Source organism: Sphaerodactylus townsendi, linkage group LG05, assembly GCF_021028975.2.
Source record: "Sphaerodactylus townsendi isolate TG3544 linkage group LG05, MPM_Stown_v2.3, whole genome shotgun sequence".
NCBI classification, from domain to species: domain Eukaryota; kingdom Metazoa; phylum Chordata; class Lepidosauria; order Squamata; family Sphaerodactylidae; genus Sphaerodactylus; species Sphaerodactylus townsendi.
The window spans coordinates 103,707,455-103,730,006 of NC_059429.1; the positions used below are offsets into that span (position 1 = coordinate 103,707,455).

General features: G+C 43.1%; 1 protein-coding gene across 2 annotated transcripts in view; it reads right to left on the minus strand.

Annotated features, from left to right (window-relative positions):
- The window catches only part of GGT7 (gamma-glutamyltransferase 7), a 45,938-nt gene that overhangs the window by 19,724 nt on the left and 3,662 nt on the right, over nt 1–22,552 (minus strand). For both annotated transcript variants that reach the window (XM_048498197.1, XM_048498196.1), the window contains exons 2-7: nt 14,943–15,169; nt 12,951–13,102; nt 6,576–6,693; nt 6,094–6,161; nt 4,136–4,209; nt 3,233–3,429 (exon numbers count right to left, since the gene is read on the minus strand). In XM_048498197.1, the coding sequence (XP_048354154.1) occupies nt 3,233–3,429; nt 4,136–4,209; nt 6,094–6,161; nt 6,576–6,693; nt 12,951–13,102; nt 14,943–15,169 (836 nt within the window). The remainder of the gene's footprint in view (nt 1–3,232; nt 3,430–4,135; nt 4,210–6,093; nt 6,162–6,575; nt 6,694–12,950; nt 13,103–14,942; nt 15,170–22,552) is intronic.

Consider the following 22,552-nt stretch of genomic DNA (forward strand, 5'->3'; position numbering starts at 1 on the left):
AATTATGTGAAACTGAGTAAAAAAGTTGGTTGGATCCAACCCTTTATGTTAACTAAACAACCGTTATTTTCTTGATAAGATATCATTCTTCCAAAACTGTCTGAAAGAGATTCATTGGGTCACATCTTTTAATTCTATATTAGTGGTTTCTAAATCTACATTTATAGAGACTATTCCATCTCAACCTGTCTGAAGCAACTTTTGCACATTACAGAAGATTCAAGGGCAAGTTCTGGAGGGGGCACGCTGGCCAGAGTAGTGAATTCTCATCTCTGTCCTGCGTGAAGAGGGTACTCACTTTACAGCTCATTACAGAAGAAGATTAATGGCAGTTGATAAGTTGTCTTGTGGGGATATTTGTCCATCATGACTGCTTTTCTTAATAAGGAACTCCTGACAAGCTTTTGAGGAATCACAGAGTCATCCAGAAAATTACTGATTTCGCCTATTCCCCTTTGCTGCAGCCTTCCCCTGTGTCACATGGCTTTTTATCTATACAAGTGAAACCAGTCATGATATGGTTTGGGAGGTGTCAAAAGGGACCGTGGGAAGGGAAAGAAGGGCATGATCAGCTTCTGCACACAAAAAAGCTAGTAGGATCCAATCCAAAGTATTAATATTCAAACACTATCATAATTGCAAAATATTATTATTTCTCAATAATAAAAGCACACATTCTGCAGCACCTCTTCTATAATGTCCCCAAAATGTTTGTGCAAGGATCTTAGCAGGTCCATTCCAAAATCTACAAATTGCCATCAAATACAAAGGTTTTTTCTGTAACAACGGAACTTTAAATTGTCAATTTTTCTTATTTAATAAAATTTAATTATACTAAAAAAAAAAAAATACAAAGGTTTTTTTCTAGAGGAGCAATACCAGTAGAGACCAGTTATTGAATTTAGTGATATTAATTCCCACAGAATTCCTGTTATGAATGAACGTGGGTAAAATTAGAAACTAAGCATGAAGATAGTAGTATTTCAAAAAGAGCATTCATAGTTGTCCCTCACCACAGAGGACATTCACATTGCAGGGCAAAATGGGACAAATGGGACAAATCAAATGGGACAAATTTAACAGTCTAACAGTCCAGGTGCTCAGGAGCAACAGCCGCAGAAGGCCATTGCTTTCACATCCTGCATGTGAGCTCCCAAAGGCACCTGGTGGGCCACTGCAAGTAGCAGAGAGCTGGACTAGATGGACTCTGGTCTGATCCAGCTGGCTTGTTCTTATGTTCTTATGTTCTTATGACAAGCAGTTTTTTCAGGGAATGACACTAGTCTTCCCTCTGAATTGGTATTTTTATATTTAAGATAGCCCAGCACATGCTCCCTATGGCCTCCCATGCCAACAGTGATCTGATTTGCATCTTTACCTATCTTTACTTATCTTCAACAATGCTACTGCATCATGCACTTTCATGCCATTTACAGTTCTGGCTCCTAAATTGGGGCAACTGCTTGGTTTTAATGTCGATTTTAATGGGATATTAATTTGTTGTCATGTTTGTATCGAATACAATGTGATTTCCAGACCTCTTTATTCATGGCAGTCATTTTCTGTAGGTCTGGAATGGGGATGCCAGTCTCCAGATGGGACCTGGCGATCCCCTGGAATTGCAGTTTATCTCCAGATGTCAGAGATCAGTTCCCCTGGAGAAAATGGATGTTTTGGAGGCTGGACTCTATGGCAGTGGATCTCTTTGAGGTCCCTGTCTTCCCCAGGCTCCATCCCCAAATCTCCAGGAGTTCCCCAACTTGGACCTGAAATCCCATCCCCTACCAATGGCTGGGGGAACCTGAAACCCTAGTTCAAATGATTACAAAATCCAGAGGATTATAAAAACAGTATTGCACAGGGTTAAGATTGCCAGCTCTTGGTTGGAAAATTCCTGGAGACTTTGTGGGTGTGGTCTCGGAAGGGTCAGGTTTGGGGGGGGGGAGGTACTTCCACGAGGTGTAATGCCATGAAGTCCACCTTCTAAAGTTGTAATTCCAGGAGATCTTCAGCCTTCACCTGGAAACTGGAAACTCTACAAAGGGGGAGGGTTTAGCCCAATTTGAATTAAACATGCATATCTGAGGGCCAAGCAAGATGTGACTGTGTCCCCCCCACCCACTGCAGCTGTTTCAGCATGTGAAGAGGGGGGACAAGAGAGCCTCATTCCACTGCACACCAAATCAGGCCCTCACCACATTTTGTAACCTCTTTAAATGGTATCAGCCTCCCACCTCATCTCTCTGCAGGAAACAGAGAGACAGGGAAAAGAAAACCATTTCCTTCCCAGTATTTGGCAGCCTTCTAAAATGCAGCTTTTCATATCTAGTTCCTGGCATTCTGGAAATATTGGTTAAACAAACATATGATACAAGCTATATATGTATGTTTGTGGTGTTTGTTTTTTGTGTCAAGCACCAAGTTTTTTAGGGCTACCACTGAGTCATAAAGCTTACGACAATTCACAAGACTGAATATCTGAATCTGGAGACTAGGAATTGATTTTCCCACAAAGGAGTGTTCATATATATCCTAAGTCAAACAGTGTGTAGTTTGGTAGCTTTTTCTGGAATTTTATAATAGAGACGGGTTTAATGTCTTCCCTTCCTGAAGTAGTGATTTTATATTGTTTAATCTATTTATATTGTTTAATGTGGTGTATCTTTAATTGCTGCTTGATCAGAGGACATTACTTAATGTTATGAGAGGACCCCTTTGTTTTACCTTTTATTTCCTGCTGTATTTCTGGTTTTTAAGAGCTGGTTCATTTATTTACTGCTGCTTTTAGTATTTTATGAATTTCAATTCATTACTTTTAATATTATTATTATTTATTCGATTTAATAGACCGCTCTATCCCTGGAGGTCTCAGAGCGGTAATAATGTTGAATTCAGGTTGCATGACAAAACTATGCTTGTATGTGATGGGATTCTTCTTGTCTTCATACATTCCCCTCTCCTCTGTTCACACACAGAGCACAACTAAAATCTTCCAGATCTGGAAAACCTTCAGTAGTCAAACTCTAATTTGCCATTGCATGCAAAAGCCAGCACTCCCCCCACCCCCTTTGTAAGCTGCCTAGGGAATCTGCAGTGCATTTATTAAAATAGAACCAAAGTTATGAATCATCCCTTTTGTAACAAAGCAAAACACACCTATGGGTGCATCAATAGCTATCTGAAATCAAATGGTAAAACAGTCCATGCACTCAAAATAACTGAGATGACTCACCTCAGAAATGATCTCTTCTGTCATGTTCCCGCTGTAGAAAACTGAGACCCCTTTTGACCCGAGCAAGTTTAAAAGAGCAGCCAAGTCTGGTCTTTTCATGAACGTACCAGGCAACAAGGGCTGTCCATCTGGAAGAAAGGTCTTCCTAAACTTTTCTGAGTAGTTGTGCTGATGCCTCACTTCTTCGATTGCCATAGCTAAGACAATGGGAAAGAGAGACCAACAGAAGAATACATGACTAATAGAATGTGGTTGTACATTGTTGTACTGGATTAATGATGCTATGTTTTTTAGAGTTTGTAAATTGTTTTAACTTAATTTTTACTGTGTGAAATGTTGCTCTGGCATGTTGTGTGTAATGTTGTTCTTGGCCTGTTGTACACCACCCAGAGCCCTTGGGGGGGGGGGGTTAAAATCAGATCAAATCAAATCAATCAATCAATCAATCAATCAATAAAAGTTCAGTTTAGGACAGAAATCGAGGAAATCTGTGTGCGTGTAAAATGCTGTCAAGCCAAAGTCAACTTATAGTGACCCTTGGTGGAATTTTCAATGGAAGTGATTAAGCTGAGAAGGTTTTCCACTGCCTTCCTCTGCAGAGTCTTCCTTGGAGGTCTTCCTTCCAAGTACTGACCCAGTTTAGCTTTTGAGTTCTGAAAGACTGGGCTGTACCGGACCATTCCACACCCCCTAGGAAATCTATTATTGTCATAAAGCTTCTATTTTATTAGCCTTTATCTCTCCCGCATTCCATCTTGACGACCAGCTGTCATTTGCCACTCACATTAGGCCAGGACATGAGTTTTGTAATATCTCTGAGGTTTACGTATTATAGTGTTCACAAAGCTGCCTAGTTCTAACTAAATGTTTTGCCTGGCACCTCATTTCCACAAATGCACTTACCTAAATCATGCGTGACATTAAATCCATCCTCAGCCACATCTGCAGCAAAGCTGAGCAACTGTCTCCATGGTAGTCTGGCAAACAAGGGAACACGGCATGACTTGGCAATCTCCAAGCAGAAATCCAATAGTTAAGATAAAGCAGGCTGAAAAGGCAACCCAGCAAACAGTGGCGTAATGCCCATTGGGCAAGGTGGGCAGCTGCCCAGGGCATCACCTTCTGGGGGGCATCAAAATGCTGGGTTCGTTTTTGGATATTTTTGGTGGTTTTCCATTTTTGGCCTGCAGGGGGCGCAGTTTTAGGCTAGCAGCACCAAAATTTCAACGTATCATCAGAAGACTGTCCTTATGCTACCCCCCAAGTTTGGTGAGGTTTGGTTCAGGGAGTCCAACGTTATGGACTCCCAAAGGGGGTGCCCCATCCCCCATTGTTTCCAATGGGAGCTAATAGGAGATGAGGGCTACAGTTTTGAGGGTCCATAACTTTGGCCCCCCTGAACCAAACTGCACCAAACTTGGGGGTATCATTAGGGCAGTCTCCTGATGAGACCCTGAAAGTTTTGAGACTGTGCCTTCAGAAATGTGCCCCCCCCCAGCCTGCAACCCCCATTGACAGCAATGCAGAAAACTCAATGCAGAACAAAGATTCTTGGGCAAATTTCGGGATGTTCTTGCAGGGAGGGCATTCTTGGACGTATCATCACCAAAGTTTCAGGGTATCATCTGGAGACTGTCATAATGGCACCCCCAAGGTTTGGTGCAGTTTGGTTCAGGGATTCCAAAGTTATGGACCCTCAAAAGGGTATCCCCCTTCTCCTTAGCAAAGAATATGGGATGGGGTACCCCCTTTGAGGGTCCATAACTTTGGACCCCCTAAACCAAACTGCACCAAACATGGGCGGGGGGGGGGGTCCCATCAGGACAGTTTCCAGATGATACCCTGAAATTTTGGTGGTGCTGATACATCCAAAAATGTGCCCCCTTCAGGAACATCCCAGAAATTTGCCCAAGAATCTTTGTTCTGCATTGAGTTTTCTGTATTGCTGTCCATGGGGGTTGCAGGCTGGGGGGGCACATTTCTGAATGCACAGTCTCAAAACTTTCAGGGTCTCATCAGGAGACTTCCCTGATGATACCCCCCAGGTTTGGTGCAGTTTGGTTCAGGGGGGCCAAAGTTATGGACCCTCAAAACTGTAGCCCCCATCTCCTATTAGCTCCCATTGGAAACAATGGGGGATGGGGCACCCCCTTTGGGAGTCCATAACGTTGGACTCCCTGAACCAAACCTCACCAAACTTGGGGAGTAGCATAAGGACAGTCACCTGATGATATGCTGAAATTTTAGTGCTGATATGTCTAAAATGCACCCCCCTGCAGGCACCAATGTCCTGGTGCAAAAAAAAATTTGGTCGTGGTGGAGTGGCCGCCCATGTGGAGAGGGGGGCATCTAACTCAGGTTTTGCTCAGGGCTACAGTTTGCCCAGAGCTGCCTCGTTACGTCCCTGCCAGCAAATAACTACTCCAGACATTTCAAGATGGCCTCATGATCTGAATAAGTCAGAGACTAGCAAAAGCCAGATTTTGTATCTGAGGGAGTCTCTGAGCTTCTTCACACACTGCCTGACAGGGCAACCAGAACGTGCTTGGCATAGGATATTCAGTCAGTCTCAAATCCCTTGACCATTTGCCTGCATAAAATACATATACACCAGTGCATTTGTCACATTTGCATTTTATTTTTGTGAGCGCAGCCTGTGCAAGAGCAGGTAAACTATTTTATTGGAACTCATTAAAATATCATGCGTGAAATGGATCTTACTAGTGCCAGCTGTATAATTAACCTGGACAAGTTCTGTACAGTGATTGCATGTATTGGTATATGACATGTTCCTGGAAGTCTTCCAGTCTTTTCCATTGAAACTGGCTATGGAAATGCACGAGCATGGAAAACGTTCTTACCTTCCATAAGACCGATGTGCTTCGTGGAGTCCTTTGACCATGCCTGGAACCCCAACCAAGAGACCCGGCTGGACAAAAAGGGAAGACATAATGACAGACTAAAGGACTGTATAAGGGTTCATATTTGACTAGTTAAGCAGAATATAAATGTTAAATTATTTTTGTTTGTAAGTCTCCAGTGGAAAACAAGAGGAGTGATGTGTGGAGATGAAATTTTAGTACAGATCTGTCTTAACAGGGTTAAAGAGACCAAAAATGTCACCAACAGTGTAATCAACTTTCCCACAAGTAAGACTTCATAAGATTCTGAGTAAACCTGCTTAGGATTACACTGCAAGGAACCATCAAAGCTGGGATATGCCTCCATTCACAGCATTTACAATCTTATGAGGAACCAAAATAGGTACATTTTTGAAGATTAATGAAGGTTTTTTTTTAATCAACTGCTACCCTGCCCCAAAACAGTAAAGGCTCTCTCACACCTTTGTTTCCCAAGCCTTCCTAAGGCCCTCTTCTTGGATGCTGAAGGGGGCTGTCTCTCGGAAATCAATCACCCGGCTCTCGTTCTTCCTGATGTCGTGAACCAGCATTACTCCTCCACTGCAACAACAGAGCCACACAAGAGTGAAACACACATTGAGAATGTTGTTCCAGTTACGGGTTGACTTCCTATGTTGTGCTCTAGTACAAAACCTGTTCCATATATTTACAGCATCATAAAGCTGCCAAAAATGCTCTGACTTTTATTATCACCATATTTTATTGCTTTTAGTGTACACTAACTGTCAAGGCTTCAGTTCTCAGTCTCTGTACATGCTTCCCACCTCTCCAGGTATTTTTATAAAATTGTACTTCATGAGTAGAAATTCCCATTAATGTTCATGATTTAAAGAGGGTGAACAATGAACAAGATTGATCATCCTTTTTTATGGACTGGAAATGCCAATTTATCACTCTCACCATTTTGTGGCAATGTACACGCTAGCGTGGTTTTGCCATGAGGACAAGGATATGTGGTTTCCCTGTTGCTTTGCAGCACAGTGACGACAGAACTTCCAGACAGGTTTCCTTGCCCCAGCCTCCTAGCAGCAAATAATGGAGGAAAAATAACCCCCGAAGGACCAGCTGCTTTCTTATAAACCTACCCATGTACTGTGGCCATATTTGGAGCCCCTGCTTCATGGACCTTCTGTGATTCTGTGGGTTGCAACCCAGAAGAGGGCCTTCTCAGTAGTGGCACCTAAACTTAGAACTCTCTCCCCAGGGCAATTTGCCTGTTCCCTTCTGTTGTCATGTTCTGGCAGTGGGTGAAGACTTTTTTGTTTGTTTGTTTCACTTGGCATTCCCTTAATGATCTCTTCGTCCCTTCACAGTGTTTTAACTGTTGTTTTTAGCTTTGTACTTGTTTTTAAGCTCTGGTTTAAAATTGTTTTAAGTGTTGGTTTTAATTGCTTTTAGGATGAAATTTTAATTTGTATGTTTTAATTTGTTAGCCACCTTGGACTTGTCAGGGCAGAAAGGTGAGGTAAAAATCTTGTTTAAAAAAATAACTTGTATGAAAATGGGCTAGATTAGGACTGACTTAGCATCAGTCTTTTTGGAAGAAGTAGCCCACCATATGTTCATTCATCCACTCCATCTTCCCCATTTCTACACCACTGTTGGTTGTGATCTTGACAGAACTAGGTATGGCTCTACCATAACATTTTAATCAAAGAACTTTGCCCTTCTGAATATTCTACCAGCTTTCCTCGTGGCTTCCCTTTCTAGCAGTATGTGGGTCATTGATAGCTCTATAACAAAGGCATAAATCAGTTTCAGAAAAGAACCCATATACCCACAGCTCCATGCCCTTTACCCAAACAAAATATGAATAACTTTTGTTATTGTTCTATTGATGGCCAGGTGTAAGACAAGCATTTGTGTTGTATTGTGTCCCCTCTTCATTGTACCACTCCCAGTAGACATTTGGATACAGCATACCTTTTTCAGAATGGAAAGTGAGGCTAATTTTCAGAAGATCCACACTGAAAACACCCCATACCCCAAATGGGCACAGGCAGAATTCTTTCATATTTGTACCATTTTTAAATAATCAGAGTTCCGTACAGGACTTAGTATGAACAGGAAAGAAGCTTAATATGTACTTCTCTACTGAAGCCGTAGGTATTCACCTGATACTTTAATCTCCAATTAAAATTGACCAAATTGGTGCATTACATCAGCTGGTACTTAAATGTAGTCTCGGTTAGCCTTATCCTTTATAAGATTTTTGGGGTATTTTTGTTTTCAATCCTGAGCATGAATTTTTGTTAAGTAGCTTTGGACTGAAACTAGGGCTTCCAATTCCAAATAAAGTTTTCTGAAATCCCATCTGATGGACCATTATCAAGTAACACTGTTTACGTAACACACCCTGGAACTTCCTGGTGTTCTCACTTCTAAAACTTCCAATTGCCCTTGCATAATGCCTTTTTAAAACAAACACCATGATAGAGGAAGGGAGGTAACAGCTCTGGGCAATGAGCCAGTTTTATAGTAAGCAAAGGTTGGAGAAACGGGCAGCTAAGTTTGGGCTTAAAAGAGTATAGAAACTATACAGTTTACATTCTTTAATGTCAGGGGCCAGCAAATTATGTCAGATTACAGGACTAATGTTTACCTTTTAGAGGAGGTACATATCAGTTCTTCCACAGTTTTATTTAATTCCTTAGGGGGCAAAGGCAGCAAAGTTCCAAATATTTAGTTTGGGCCTATTTAAAATTATGACATTACTAGGTACACTGGTAACAAGTCATTTGTAAAATTGGAATTTCTCCAGTATGGATGACCACCAAGTAGACCAAATGTATGTCAGAGGTCCATACATTATATATAGGGGAAAGAAGGTAAAAGGTGGGGAGGGTGGATAAGGGGAGGGTACAAAGGGAATTATGTATTTCTGGGATTTGTAATATTATTGGGACATAGAGAAGAAAAGATAAAAATGTATGTACAGAACTTCATTATGACGAAGATTATAAAACTGTATTTGTTTATCTTTATATTAATTGTTAAGTTTGAAAATCAATAAATAAAATTATACCAAAAAAAGGGGGAAAGTCTGGATAACACCGAACTAAGGAGCATCTAGATTCTGGGAACTTGGTGTGTTTTTCTAACACTTGTAGTTCCTGTAGTCTGACATATGGAATATTTCAACACATTGTAATCTACCACCACACCGCCTGAATACCCTTCATTTCACAGACAAAAACAGGGGTATTCTTATCGTGCCCTTATTCTCATACTAAGATCATTTCACAAGCCGAACTTTCTTTATGCATTGTGTGCTGTAGTGTAGTCATTCCTCCTCAACAGCTTCCCTTCCATCAAATTAAAAGCCAAAATATTAATTTTTTTGATAGATACAGTAGAAAAACATCATAATCTCACAATACTTTATCAGCCCATTTAGTATAAATCTCAGCAACTGCAGTGTGAGAAATGGTATTCATGAATGTACCTTTACCTGGATATGGGCAAGAAACAAAGAGCTGGCTCCACTCAGGGACCATGCAAGGGCTGCAGATTCTCCTGACTTTCCATTTAGTAGCAGATCGTCACTGATGGAAAGGAGGAAGTGATTTTATCCCCTTCTCTCTGCCAACTTCAACCTTCTGACTATTACTCCATGCAGGTCCTACAACCCAGAGAATAAACTTTCCTATGGTTGTCCGCAGAGGTGGGATCCAACCAGTTCTCACCACTTCTCTAGAAGTGGTTACTAATTTTTTCTGAGTCCCGAGAAGGGGTTACTAAAGCAACCTCCCTGCCCAATAGGGACTGGAGGTGCGTGTGTGCGGCGGTGCCACTGTTTAAATCCCACCACCATTGGAACCTGTTATTAAAATTTTTGGATCCCACCACTGGTTGTCCGCCAGTGGTGGGATTCAAAGGATTTAACAACCGGTTTCGGTGGTGGGATTCAAATAGTTTAACAACTCATTGGACACAAGCACCATTTTAACAACCGGTTCTGCCGAAGTGGTGTGAACCTGCTGAATCCCACCACTGGTTGTCCCCTCTCTGGCAGTCTTCAAGCAGTGGCTAGATGAATGCTCTGGGGATGCTCTAGGCCAGGGGTCTGCAACCTGCGGCTCTCCAGATGTTCGTGGACTACAAATCCCATCAGCCCCTGCCAGCATGGCCAATTGGTGCATGCTGGCTAGGGCTGATGGGATTTGTAGTCCATGAACATCAGGAGAGCCGCAGGTTGCAGACCCCTGCTCTAGGCTGAGCCTGCATTAAGCATGGGGTGGGGCTAGATGGCCTATATGACCCCTTCTAATTCTATGTTTCTAGGGTTCTATGGAAAAGATTTCTGGGCAGAAAGGAATACCAGGACCAGCCTGTCTGTTAAGGAGCCTTAAGCAATCATCTATGGAGCTAGCCATGTGAGGCGTCAACCAGCCATGCCCTCTGCCCCTGCCTGCCCACAATATCCAGTCTGCCATGACAAGAGGCAGCCCAGGAGGTATTCCCAGTGTTCAGTCATAGGGAGAATGTTATTTCCCTGCTAGCAGTCCTCCTCCTCCTCGCTCCTTCCCTCGCTACAATCACAATAACCTTTATTGGCATAAAGCATAAGAATGTGGTTACCTTCCCTCACTAAATCGCACGGTTGCTGTGCTGAAAGTCTATTAGCAGTAGCTTCCTGCCTGATCCAGTGTGGGAGGGAGAAGTCAGGTTGGGTTGAAGAAGTTGGACTCAGGTACTGTCACTATGGGCCACTGTGCTGGTGAGGGGCTGAGCAGAGCCTTTCTGTGGGGTGGGGCAGCAGGAGGGCTACTCAGCCTGGCTCTCACTTTCACAGAGGACCTCAAATTTAAACTTTGTGTGTTATCTCCAAATGAGATTAGGCATACACTTGCATACCAAGACCCTCGAAAAATGGAAGTGGCCTGGATCTCTATCAACTTTTGAGGGGGTCTGGGGCCAAAGGGGATGAGCCGTGTCTTACCTAACTCTGGGTTGCACAGGGGGTAAGGAGGAGAGCGCTGTCTTTCCACAGCATGGGGGAGGGGCTTGGGTTCCCAAGTTGCTTAGGGTGACTAAAAATCACTGGCCCTGGGGAACACTGGGAAGATCAGTGGCTGTCAACATATGCCACTGACAAATCCAACCTCATAAGTATTCACCCACCCAGTCAGAGATCAGTTTCTGCAGACCACACATTTTTATGAGACATCCTTTAAAAGAACATCTAGTAATGGACAGGAAACTAATGTACAGATTAAATAAACAAACAAACAAAAATAGGAACAATGTAGGAATCAGTGCTTTTTAAAAATGGTGCTAGAAAATACGGACAGATGGAATACATTGATGGGACTGATCCAAGCTTCTGAGTATGACAGTATCCATGGCAGCAAAGGTGCTTGATATTCCTCAGAGAAATCCCTATGCCACTGGTTGAGTGATGGCATTGAACTGGGAACACTGGGAACCCTCATCTGGATGTTCTCTGTAGTATCTACACAGAAACACTGCAAAGAATGAGACTCTCTTATGTCCCTTCTTTCAGCACAACTGGGTAACATTCAAAGCTACGCTTCCTTTCAAGGAAACATGTTTCTGGTTTTTACACCGTATGAACTCAAGAGAGTGATGCGGTTGAATTAAGCATGGAAGGGAATTATCTAGCTCTTAAAGGTCACATTAACAGTCATTTGTCATTTGAACCGTTGATATGCAGCTGTATCCTTAGCCTGTAATTATTGGTTTATGTACAAAATCCAACCGATGACATTTCAATCCAGATTTCAGTCAATGCAAAGGGTGTTCTGTCCTGCTTCATTTGAATTTGCTCTACCTAAGTTGTTGTTGTTTAATACCAAACTTGTCATTTATATTTTCTGTTTCATGTAAGATAACTTATTTTGAGTCTAGGAGAAAATAAAACCTGGATCTAAAAAAACGCCACTGTTGAGTGGATACATTTTTGAGCTTACAAGAGCACTTGTCTGTTTAAGTGATCAGTGTCACTGTGTCTGTGAGCATGGCAAGATGCTTAAAGGGACAAAGGTATAAATAAGTGATTATATTTGAGGAAGATGTTCATTTTAAGGAGGTAAAAAGACCCTGAACTTAACAGAGCTGTTCTACTGATATGTTTCTGGTACTAGCAGTTCATAAACGTTAACATAGACACTTGGGCTTGGTGACAGGGCTGCAGATGTTTATGTTGGTTCTGAGGACACCATTGATTTTCCATTTAAAAAATCTCCCACTGTGCCACATGGCAGCTTCAGCTGGTGAGAAAGTTTGGCTAGTGCTGAATGCCCTGTTAAAAGATGCACATAAAAGTCAGCCTCCAGGTTGCCATCTCAATGACAGTCATCAAAATTTGTATTCGCTATTTGCAAAATGGCTGAAGCACTTTGTCAGAAGAGTGAGTCAAGAAGACTGATCTCACTAGAACAAGTCTTTAGTTTGTGGGTTTTCCAGGCTATGTGGCCATGGTCTGGTAGATCTTATTCCTAATGTTTCGCCTGCTTCTGTGGCTGGTATCTTCAGAGGTGTATCACAGAGAGAAGTCTGTTATATACTGGACATGTTAGGAACAAGATCTACCAGACCACGGCCATACAGCCCAGAAAACCCACAACAACCAGTTGAATCCAGCCATGAAAGCCTTTGACAAGTCTTTACTTATCTATCAGTTTGCTTTATTTATAACCTGCCTGTCTTGCTGAGACTCAAGGCTCAAACCATTTCCCCACTAGTGAAGAAAATCCACTCAAACGCTTCCCAGTGTGACATAAGAAGTTGGTGATTTATAAGCAAAAAAAAAAAAGATGATGGAGACTACCTACCCGCCAATGCCAGCTGTGTGTGGGTTAATAATTCCTGAGCATAAGGCAGACGCGATGGCTGCATCCACAGAGGAACCTTGCTTGTTCAGTACCTCGATTCCCAGTGCGGTGCAGCGGGCAGCATCGGTGACTACGGCACCCTGATGGAATATCTACAAGAAGCCAGGTGATGAGAATACATTTTCCAGGGGCTTGAATAGTAATATTTTTTACTGAGAAAATATGATTCATTTTTACAACCTGACTAGTTAATCAATGGTAGTCCTACATTCCTTGTGAATTGAAGATATATGAGGATCAAGGACACAAACCACATAGTACGATGACCACGCTGATCGTGGAAATTGCCAGCAAGTCACCACTGACTTATGGTGAACCTTATGTGACCAGGAAGCCCAATAGCATTCCTTCCACCTCTGAGCCATTAGTAGAACTTTTAAAGTGCCACCACCACTACCACCCCACCTCAATTTTAACAGTTGTTCCAATTTGGGCATTTTCTTGCTTTAGCATGCATCATTTTCTGGAGCTGATATGGTCTGGCATAGGGTACTCTTTGGACTGTTGGGGAAACCCATGTGTATAATTGGACTCAACCTGTGCACAGCATAATGAGTGAATTGGCTTAGATTAAATTCCTTTTTTATTTTGAGAGAGGGGGGGAAATGCTGCTTTTGAGAGAGGGGAAAATGCTGACAGGGAGGACTGCTGGAATAGAAAAGTTAGTAAGGGTGCTTAACTTCTTTCCCGGTTCATCATGTCTCCACTCCAGCTTGCTCCCAGATTACACTTTCCACAGTGGAGTTCAAGATGCATGTTGGCAAGCACAAATGTGTTTTGGAATTTCACCAAGCGGAGAGGCAATGGCTTGGAGCGGGGGAGAGTTGGAGCACAGAAATGACAGGCATGAAATGGAGTAAAGCATTCACTGATCCATTTCTCCACTCCAAATCGCCCTCTCCAAAAACAGTTTTTCTCTTACAAAAACAGGCTTCTGGGATTGTATTGCATGCATTTGAATAGAATGTTTAGTTAGGCCCTTTGGGTGTTTTCACAGGTGACATTTTCATTTAATCTCTCTCATAGACTTCTGAACATTGCTAATGATATACAGAGAGAAAAAGGACGCCATCTTCAATGGAATGCACATTCTGATCAATGCAGGAGGACCCTGGGCTTCTTGGAGGAAGGATAGGATAAAAACTATTAATAAAATACAGTTCTTGGAGTTTCATATGAAAATGCCTTCAGGATGTATTTTCACGGGCCACACACCTGAGTTATGCTCACAAGGTGCATAACAGAGGCAGACAGCGAGGCTTCTTTGTGCAAACAGCATGCCCCATTTAAAGAAATCCAAGAAGAGTTCAAATTGTCCATAAAAACTATGTCCATAAAATTGTCCATAAAAACTATGATTAAATGGGAAAAAATCTTATTAGTGAAGGACAGAGGCGTAGCAAGGCGGGAAAGTGCCCTGTGCATCGGTGCGTCCTCCCCCTGCTCCATCCTGGAATGCCCCCGGAATGCCCCCAGAACGCCCCTGCCATGCCCCCGGAACGCCCTCACCACACCCCCACATGGACATGCACCCGGTGTGTCGTGCACCCCCATCCCCTTGGAGCTACGCCTCTGGTAAAGGACATGGTTACTGCTCCATTCAAGATAGCTTCAGGAAGGTGGTCATGTTGTCTGCAGTAGAAGAACTAGATTCAAGTCTAGTAGCACCTTAGAGATTAAAAAGATTTCTGAGGTATGAGCTTTCGAGAGTCAAGGCCTCCTTCACCAGCTATGTGTAGGAAACAAGTAGGGACGAAGGCAGCGTTGACTCTTCAAAACTTGTATCCTGGAAATCTTTTTGGTCTTTAAGATACTGCTGGACTTCTACCCAGCTGTTCCCTGAAAGAGCAAAATCTGCTCTTATTCATGTGGAAGTCAGTACAATGTTCCCACCCTGAGAAGGAAGAAAAAGAATCAAAGATCTTTTCTTACCTGGGGGTCACCAAAATAGATCTGCATGATTAAGGCCACCGTGACTCCTGTAGCAAACGTTAGGCAGGCAGTGATGATCACAGTCAGACCATCCTGGCGACAGCTGCAGTCCCCAGAGAATGGGTCCTTGGTGGTCTCCCGGAGCGGCGATACATCCTGACTGCCCATTTCTGAAGAAGATGATGGCAGGCGCTGAAGACGAGCTGATTTTAAGAAGGAGTCTGGATCTTCATTCAGGAAGGGGGCGAGAGAGGCAAATAGGTGTGAGATGCTGAACAGACACAGACTCTGTTTTTCTTCTTCTTCCAAAGCATTTGCAGACACACCTGTTACACCTGCCCCTGTTTCAGAGATTGTTGCCTTCCTTCTTAGCTTGTGCTTACAGATTTTCTGGCTCAGATGCAGCTATTATAGAATCATCTTACACAAGCTTCCCATTAACTCTTGGCAGTCCTAAGGAAGTGTTACAGTGACGTGAGACAGTCTACATCCTAGCAGAAGATCTGTGGCTCTATGGTACAGCATTTGCTTGGACCAGATTCAGTACCCAGCATCTCCAGTTACAAGTTCACATGAAATACCTCCTTTTGAGACCCTGAAGAAAGCCATGCCACTCAGAATAGTCGATATTGTTCTTGATATATTAATGATCTGACTCAATAGAAGGGAGCTACATCCACTCGTGTAGAGCATCACTTGTCCTTTATAACTGCTGCTCATGGTATTTGCTCGCACTGTGACCCTGCCAGCAGCCATGTGCTCTCATGATTCTGGCAATGTGCACTGTTATGAAGAAAAATGGCAGCTACAGGGATGCCAGTTTCAGTGCAGAGAAACAAGATGCTTAGCACAATTTAAGGAACTAGCCTTTGGCTGCATCCACACTTTGGTGGACATTGTGAAATCATTGCGCTACAGTGATCAATTTGTCTAGGTGGACAAGCCAATCCAGTTGTGAATGATTGCTCTAGCATGTTAGCCAGCGAGGGGTAGATACAGCCTCTAATATAGACACAATTAAATTGCAAAAAGCAGCACTGTTTGAAGATTGTTTGATATGGTTCCTTTTTTATTTCACTGCAATGTTATCAAAGTCAAAAGTTCACTCTTTTTTTAAAAGCAATCAGTCTATCTTTCATATAGTCCCATATAATTCTTTACAACAGTAACTCAACATGAAGAACCAAAAAAATACAGTGCTCCCACTATGCACAGGTGGTACGAAAACCCATGAAAGATGAAGAACTGCTTCCAAAACCCTGCATGCATCCTCTGGATAATTTAGCAGGTAGCCTGTGATCCCAAATTCCATGTAGTCAACGTTCTTTTTGAAGAGGATTTAGTAATCCTACTGGTGATCTAGTTTAGCAAAAAAAATAATTGAAAAGGAAACGGCTCCCCCTACCTGTAAAGGAGGGACACATGCTGACGCCCTTTTCACTCTTTGGGAACATCAGCTGTGATGCATGTTGGTTATATCGACATGATTTGCACAGTGTATATACCAGGCCCATACCAGAAAATTTTCATGGGGGAGAGGGAATGAGTACAGGCCCATCATTATTTATTTTCTTTATTATTTCTTTATTTCTGTTTTGTTCTTTATTTGCCAATTTTGCAATTGAGACAAAGCAACACAACTGAATAGCACAAGGTATCTAATAAGCAATGCACTAGATCTTGGATTACAAAAATTAGAAATGTGCAAAAAAAGTTTCAGACATCCTATGTCTCTCTCTCACACACACACACCCCACCCAGCTTTTTAAATTAGGACATTTTAGCCCCGTTAAGTTCTAATTCTATTCTAGCAGTTGCATAGAGAATTCACATTGGGAAGATTTTGGTGGGATTCACACCTTTTTACCTCAGCTCCTTCTTTTTTTTATGTAGAGAATTTACACTTGGAAGATTCGTGATGGATTTCACACGAACCCTAGCCCTGATTGGAGGGGCATGCCAAATGATTGATGGGTCCCAGCCCCTCTTTGCACCACAGTAGCTACAGGCCTGGTATAGATGCTCCGATATCATCTTAAGATTCTAAGTGCAATCTACATATGGGAATCTTTAAATTAATAAAAGTAACCACTGATGCTCAGTTCAATCTGAGTCACCTATCTGTGCAGTGCACTTTTATCTCACCCTTCCTCTAAGGAGCCTAGGGCAGCATACATGTTCCTTCTGAACTAACTTTATCCTCACAGCAACCCTTTGAGGCAAATTTGGCTGATAGTGGCTGTCCCAAGATCATCCAGTCACCTTTTTTGGCGGAGTGGGGATTTGTTAGGATGGATGCTTCACAGAATGTGAATTGTAAACATACTGTGCATCTGTATACCTGCATACCTGATTCTTCAGACTGAATGTTTCCATTTCAGAATTACCCATTAAAAGTTCACCTAGCACTCTTTCCAGATTAACTCTGCAGCACTGAAATGGTCTGGAAACAAAGATTGACTTTTACTGCAGAGCTTAGGTATTTCTTAGAAGCAAGAGACTAATTTGAGAAAGATGGCTCTATCAATAGCAGCCATAGCAGCTAAAACATATAAGCTTCATAAAAGCTTCATATTCACAGGCAGCCTGCCTTTATTCATCAGGGTAATTTTATATCTTATACCCTTTTCTCCAAAGAGCACTCGCCATTCAAACAAAAAGGGATGGCTGCATTCCATTATATCTTTATGGAGTCACTGCCATGGACGGATGTTGGATGAATTGCTTTGCCCTAATCCAGCAGTTCTTAAATTCTTAGACCAGGAAGCTCACTGAGCACATGCCCGACCTGAACCGGTTATGCAGTTGCCCTGTACATCATGTAAACATGGATCAGTGATGGCAGAACAACATGATGCATGAACTGCGTCTGAGTATCACAATTCCATTCTTTCACTCTCAGTTCATTTCTTTTAAAAGCTCCCAAACATGAATCAAAATGCAAAAAGGTCACATTTGAACATCCCTGGGAAAACAATAAAAAAGACACCCAACAATTTACCTAACTCTTGGCCGTATCAGAGCCAGGTGTCCCATTGCTTTATAGGGAGCAGGGAGAAAGTGTTGAATGCAGGGACGTAGGTGTAGATTTTTTATGGGGGGGGGGGTTCCAGGGTGGGCCCACACCCCCACCCACCCCTAGGGCATGGCCACGCCTCCCCAAGCCCCGCCCCTGGCCTAGCGCTTATAAAAGCAGCTCTCCAAGGCCAGGGACGGCAGACTCCCCTGCCCTGCCCTCCCCTGCCCCCCACCAGCTGGGCTCCCAGCCGGCAGCTGGCAGTTCCTTCTGCCCTCCCCTCTGGGAAGAGGCGTAGAGGGAAAATGGAGCCCAGTGCAAAATCTGAGTCCCCCCCCCACCCTGCCCCCCAGGCAGCCGCTGTGATGCTAGAATCCACCCCCAAACAGTTATACTTTAAGGACAGTTCCACATTGTGATGCACATCACCATATACCAAATATGTGTCACAAACAACAGCATCCTTTTTAAAGCAATGCATATTCAGGTGCAGGCAGATTGACCCAAAAAATTGTACTGGAAATCTAAATGTATTTGACGTTAGATTTTTTTTAAAAAAAATTGTTACCCATAATTAAACACCACTCTCAAGCTGAGTTCAAAAAATCAGTGTAAATTAAATGTTAGTGTCGTGCTTCTAAAGCAGCATATTCCAAGTTTTGTTCTAGAGGTAGAGGAATGTGGAGGGATCAAAATTTCAGTCTACTCCTCTTGCCGCTTCCCTTTAGAGCATTATTTTGCTTTGTCCGTGACATCACTAGAAGGTTGCCTAAAAGTTCTCATGACCCTAATATACAATTTAGGAATAACTGGTCTACTTACAAAAGTCTTCATGTGTTTATCAAGCCAGAGATTCATATAAGGACCTAACTACACATTATTGTGATTTCTGCATGCCTCATTTAGATCAAGACCATGGAAAGTGAGGGCAGGAGGCTAAAGCCTTCCCCTCTATGCCATTTTCCCAACCCTGAAATTCCTCCTGGGGTGCAGTTTGCACCACTGAGGAAATCTAGGTGTAGCTCATCAGAACATGTGGAGCCCCCAAAGTGGTAAATAGCACTCCCAAAGCTGTTTCAGATCAGGCAAACAGCACAAGCTGAAACCACCTCTCTTAGCACACCATGATAGTCACACAAATCTGTTCTACATAAACCTGGGATTAAATTCCCATCCAAGTATTGAACTCAGAATGCATATTTGACTGTGTGGATCCAAGAAGACCTGGTAGCTAGGATCTATAAGACACTCCTGCTGGCAGTGCTGATGACCTGCTTGGGACTGATTCCTGATAATTCCTTGGAGTTAGGCTTGGACCCAGACTAGCATTTCCACAGCCCAAGGACTTTCACTCACAGGACATGATTTTGCTGCTGCCACCATTCTGGCTGCAGCCTTCGGGTGGGGGTGGGGGTGCTGGGTGGGGAGGAAAATCATGCTCCATGAGTGGAAGACCTTGTGCCTGTAGAAATACTAGCCTGGATACAATTCCATGCTTCCTGTTATCAGCGCAGAAGCAGTGAAATAAAAGCCAAAGAGATTCAGATTCAGTAGACATTAGGAGCTCTTTAAATCTGTGGATGATTTTCTAAGCCACACTGGAAAGTGGCCCACCCAGAAAGAATACCAAAACAGCAAAAGCCCAAAACAGAGCAAGCATGCTCTTTTCTGACCCTACTCCACTGTTTATCTTAAATAAAGGTAAAGTTTCCCCTTCAGTTGTATCCGACCCTGGGGTACCACTGCGAGCAGTGATTTTATAGGCAAGCCTCTGGATTGACCATGCCAGGATATCTGACCCACAGGGGGCTCAAACTCCTGACTGTGTGAGTGGCAGTGCAAGCACTTAACCACTACGTCACGCAGCTCCTTGTATCTTGAGTACCATCCCACATTCCCCATCGGTACTGCTCAAGGAATTGTGGGCTTCACCTTTTGTGATTATTATCAGGACTGGTGAACGATAGAAGCAACACAACCCTGTATTTCTCCACGAACAGCTTACAATCATTTGTCCCATTGCTTGTTTCACAATTGTTCTGAAACACAAGGTGTTGCTGCTCAAGTGAAATCGACCCCTTAAAAGTTGGTTTAATCTATTTCTGCATACCCAAGAATATGAGTAAAATATTAATATTTCTGTGTATTAAAAAAGCATTTCATTCATCATGGATGTTTGTCTTTGTCCAAAGCCAGGGCTAATAACTACTCAAGGGCAGCATCTATGCACTATTGGACAGTTCATGATAATATTCATTCTCAGCTGGATTTTCCTGCACAGACAAGAAGATCCAGGAAACGAATGATTGCACTATCCCAATTACGTGATATTGTATCCAAGGTCTAATTGGCTGCCAGCTGCATGGGGAAAAAGAAAGTCCTGCCCCTTTAATAGTGGCTTAATGAGATATTTACCAGGTGATGAAAACCTTCCCTTGCCTATTCCTGCACATGACGCCTGTTAAAGGGACAGAGCATTTCTCCAGGCTTGCTGATAACAGTAGTCTCTACACATGTGATTTCTTTTGTGGAACACGAAACATTCCATTCAAGCTTCTTCCTTGATTACAGTTGTTGATTTTTAAATTGTAGACATCTGAAGAACGACTGACAATTTCCAGCATTTTATCTAGTTGTGTTAGTAAAGTGTCTCCAGACATCCACTTTTCTTCAGTAACTGTAGCATATTTGAGGTAACTGGAATAGTGGCAGTCATCTACAGGCTAAGCATCACCTCTGCTGGTCCCTCCCCTGATTGCTAGTTGTGTAGGGCTCAAATCACATTTGTGCTTTCAAGCACATTTATTCTGCCTCTGCCACAGATCACACACACTACCACCACACACAAATTATGCCTCCCCAGATGTCTCCAGCTAATGCCGTGGTGGCGAACCTTTGGCACTTCAGATGTTATGGTCTACAATTCCCATCAGCCCCTGCCAGCATGGCCAATTGGCCGTGCTGGCAGGGGCTGATGGGAATTGTAGTCCATAACATCTGAAGTGCCAAAGGTTCGCCACCACTGACTAGTGTGAGAGAAGACATGATCCACTAATCCACAGGTGTCAAACTCGCGACCCTCCATGAACTATAGTTCCCACCAGCCCTTGCCAGTATAGCCAATGCTCATGTTGGGAGGGACTGATGGGAATTGTAGTTCATGAATATCTGGACAGCTGCGAGTTTGACACCCCTGCACTAATCAATACAGAAGAAGAGGAGGAGGAGTTTGGATTTACACCCCACCTTTCTCTCCTGTAAGGAGACTCAAGGTGGCTTACAAGCTCCTTTCCCTTCCTCTCCCCACAACAGACACCTTGTGAGGTAGGTGGGACTGAGTTCCGAAGAACTGTGACTAGCCCAAGGTCACCCAGCAGGAATGTAGGAGTGTGACAGCACATCTGGTTCACCAGATAAGCCTCTGCCACTCAGGTGGAGGAGTGAGGAATCAAACCCGGTTCTCCAGATTAGAATGCACCTGCTCTTAACCACTACACCATATTGGCACCACACTGAACATTGACGTAACTTGCCTTATACGGAGTCAGACCATTGCTCTGTCAAGATCAGAATTGTCTACTCTGAATGGCAGTAACTCTCTGGGGTCTCCGGTAGAGATCTTTCACATTACCTCTGGGGCCTCAGGTACAGGTCTTTTACATTACCTACTACCTGGTCCTTACAATTGAAGACACCAAGAAGCTGGAACCTTCGACACTGAAAGCAGATTCTCTCCCATTAAGCCACAGTTCCTTCCCTGTCCACCAGGACAGTGGCCCATATTTCCCTGTAAACAGATGCCGCTCCAATCGTACTATCACTTGTTTGGTGACTGCTTGATGGTACGTAAGCTACCTTTCAGCATTACCTACCCACTTACTCTATCGCTATTTCATTTATCATTATCTTGATGCCAGTGAAACTGACCAATTGGACACACATAACACACAGGAAGCTGCTTTGTACTGATTCTGACCATTGGCCCACCAAGGTCAAGCATGGTTCATTCGGACTGGCAGTGGCTCTTCAGCATCCTCAGGTTTCACATCATCGTCGACACGATCCTTTTCACCTGGAAATGCTGGGGACTGAACCTTCTGCAAGTCAAGCAAATGCTCTGCCACTAAGCCATGTTTTTGCCCTTGCTGTGAAAAACATTCAGAAGAAAGCCTCACCCATTTCAGCTGTGCTTCATGAAATTACCATTTTCATGGGGAAACCCTAGTAATTTCACCAGCACTGAGGATTTCGTCCCTTCCAAAATGGAGCATATATACCTGGGACTCATAACAATGTTACACACACACAAATGAGGGTTCCCCTGATCTTGTTAGTGTCACTGCATTTGGGGTGAGAGGAACATAGAGAAATAGCCAGTTGACAGATGGTCATAGAGAAACAGGAGGGGCTGAATAAGGGAGCTCTGCTTCTCTGTGAACAAAGATACTTGTGTGAGGAGGTGAATGTGGAAACCATTAGCAAATGGCAAAAATGGTGAAAAGACTTAATAGTGCGCTTCAGATACAAAGTACTTCATTAAGCTGGAAAAAAATGCAGAAAGGCTGAAATTCAATTATTAATCCACTTGATTCAC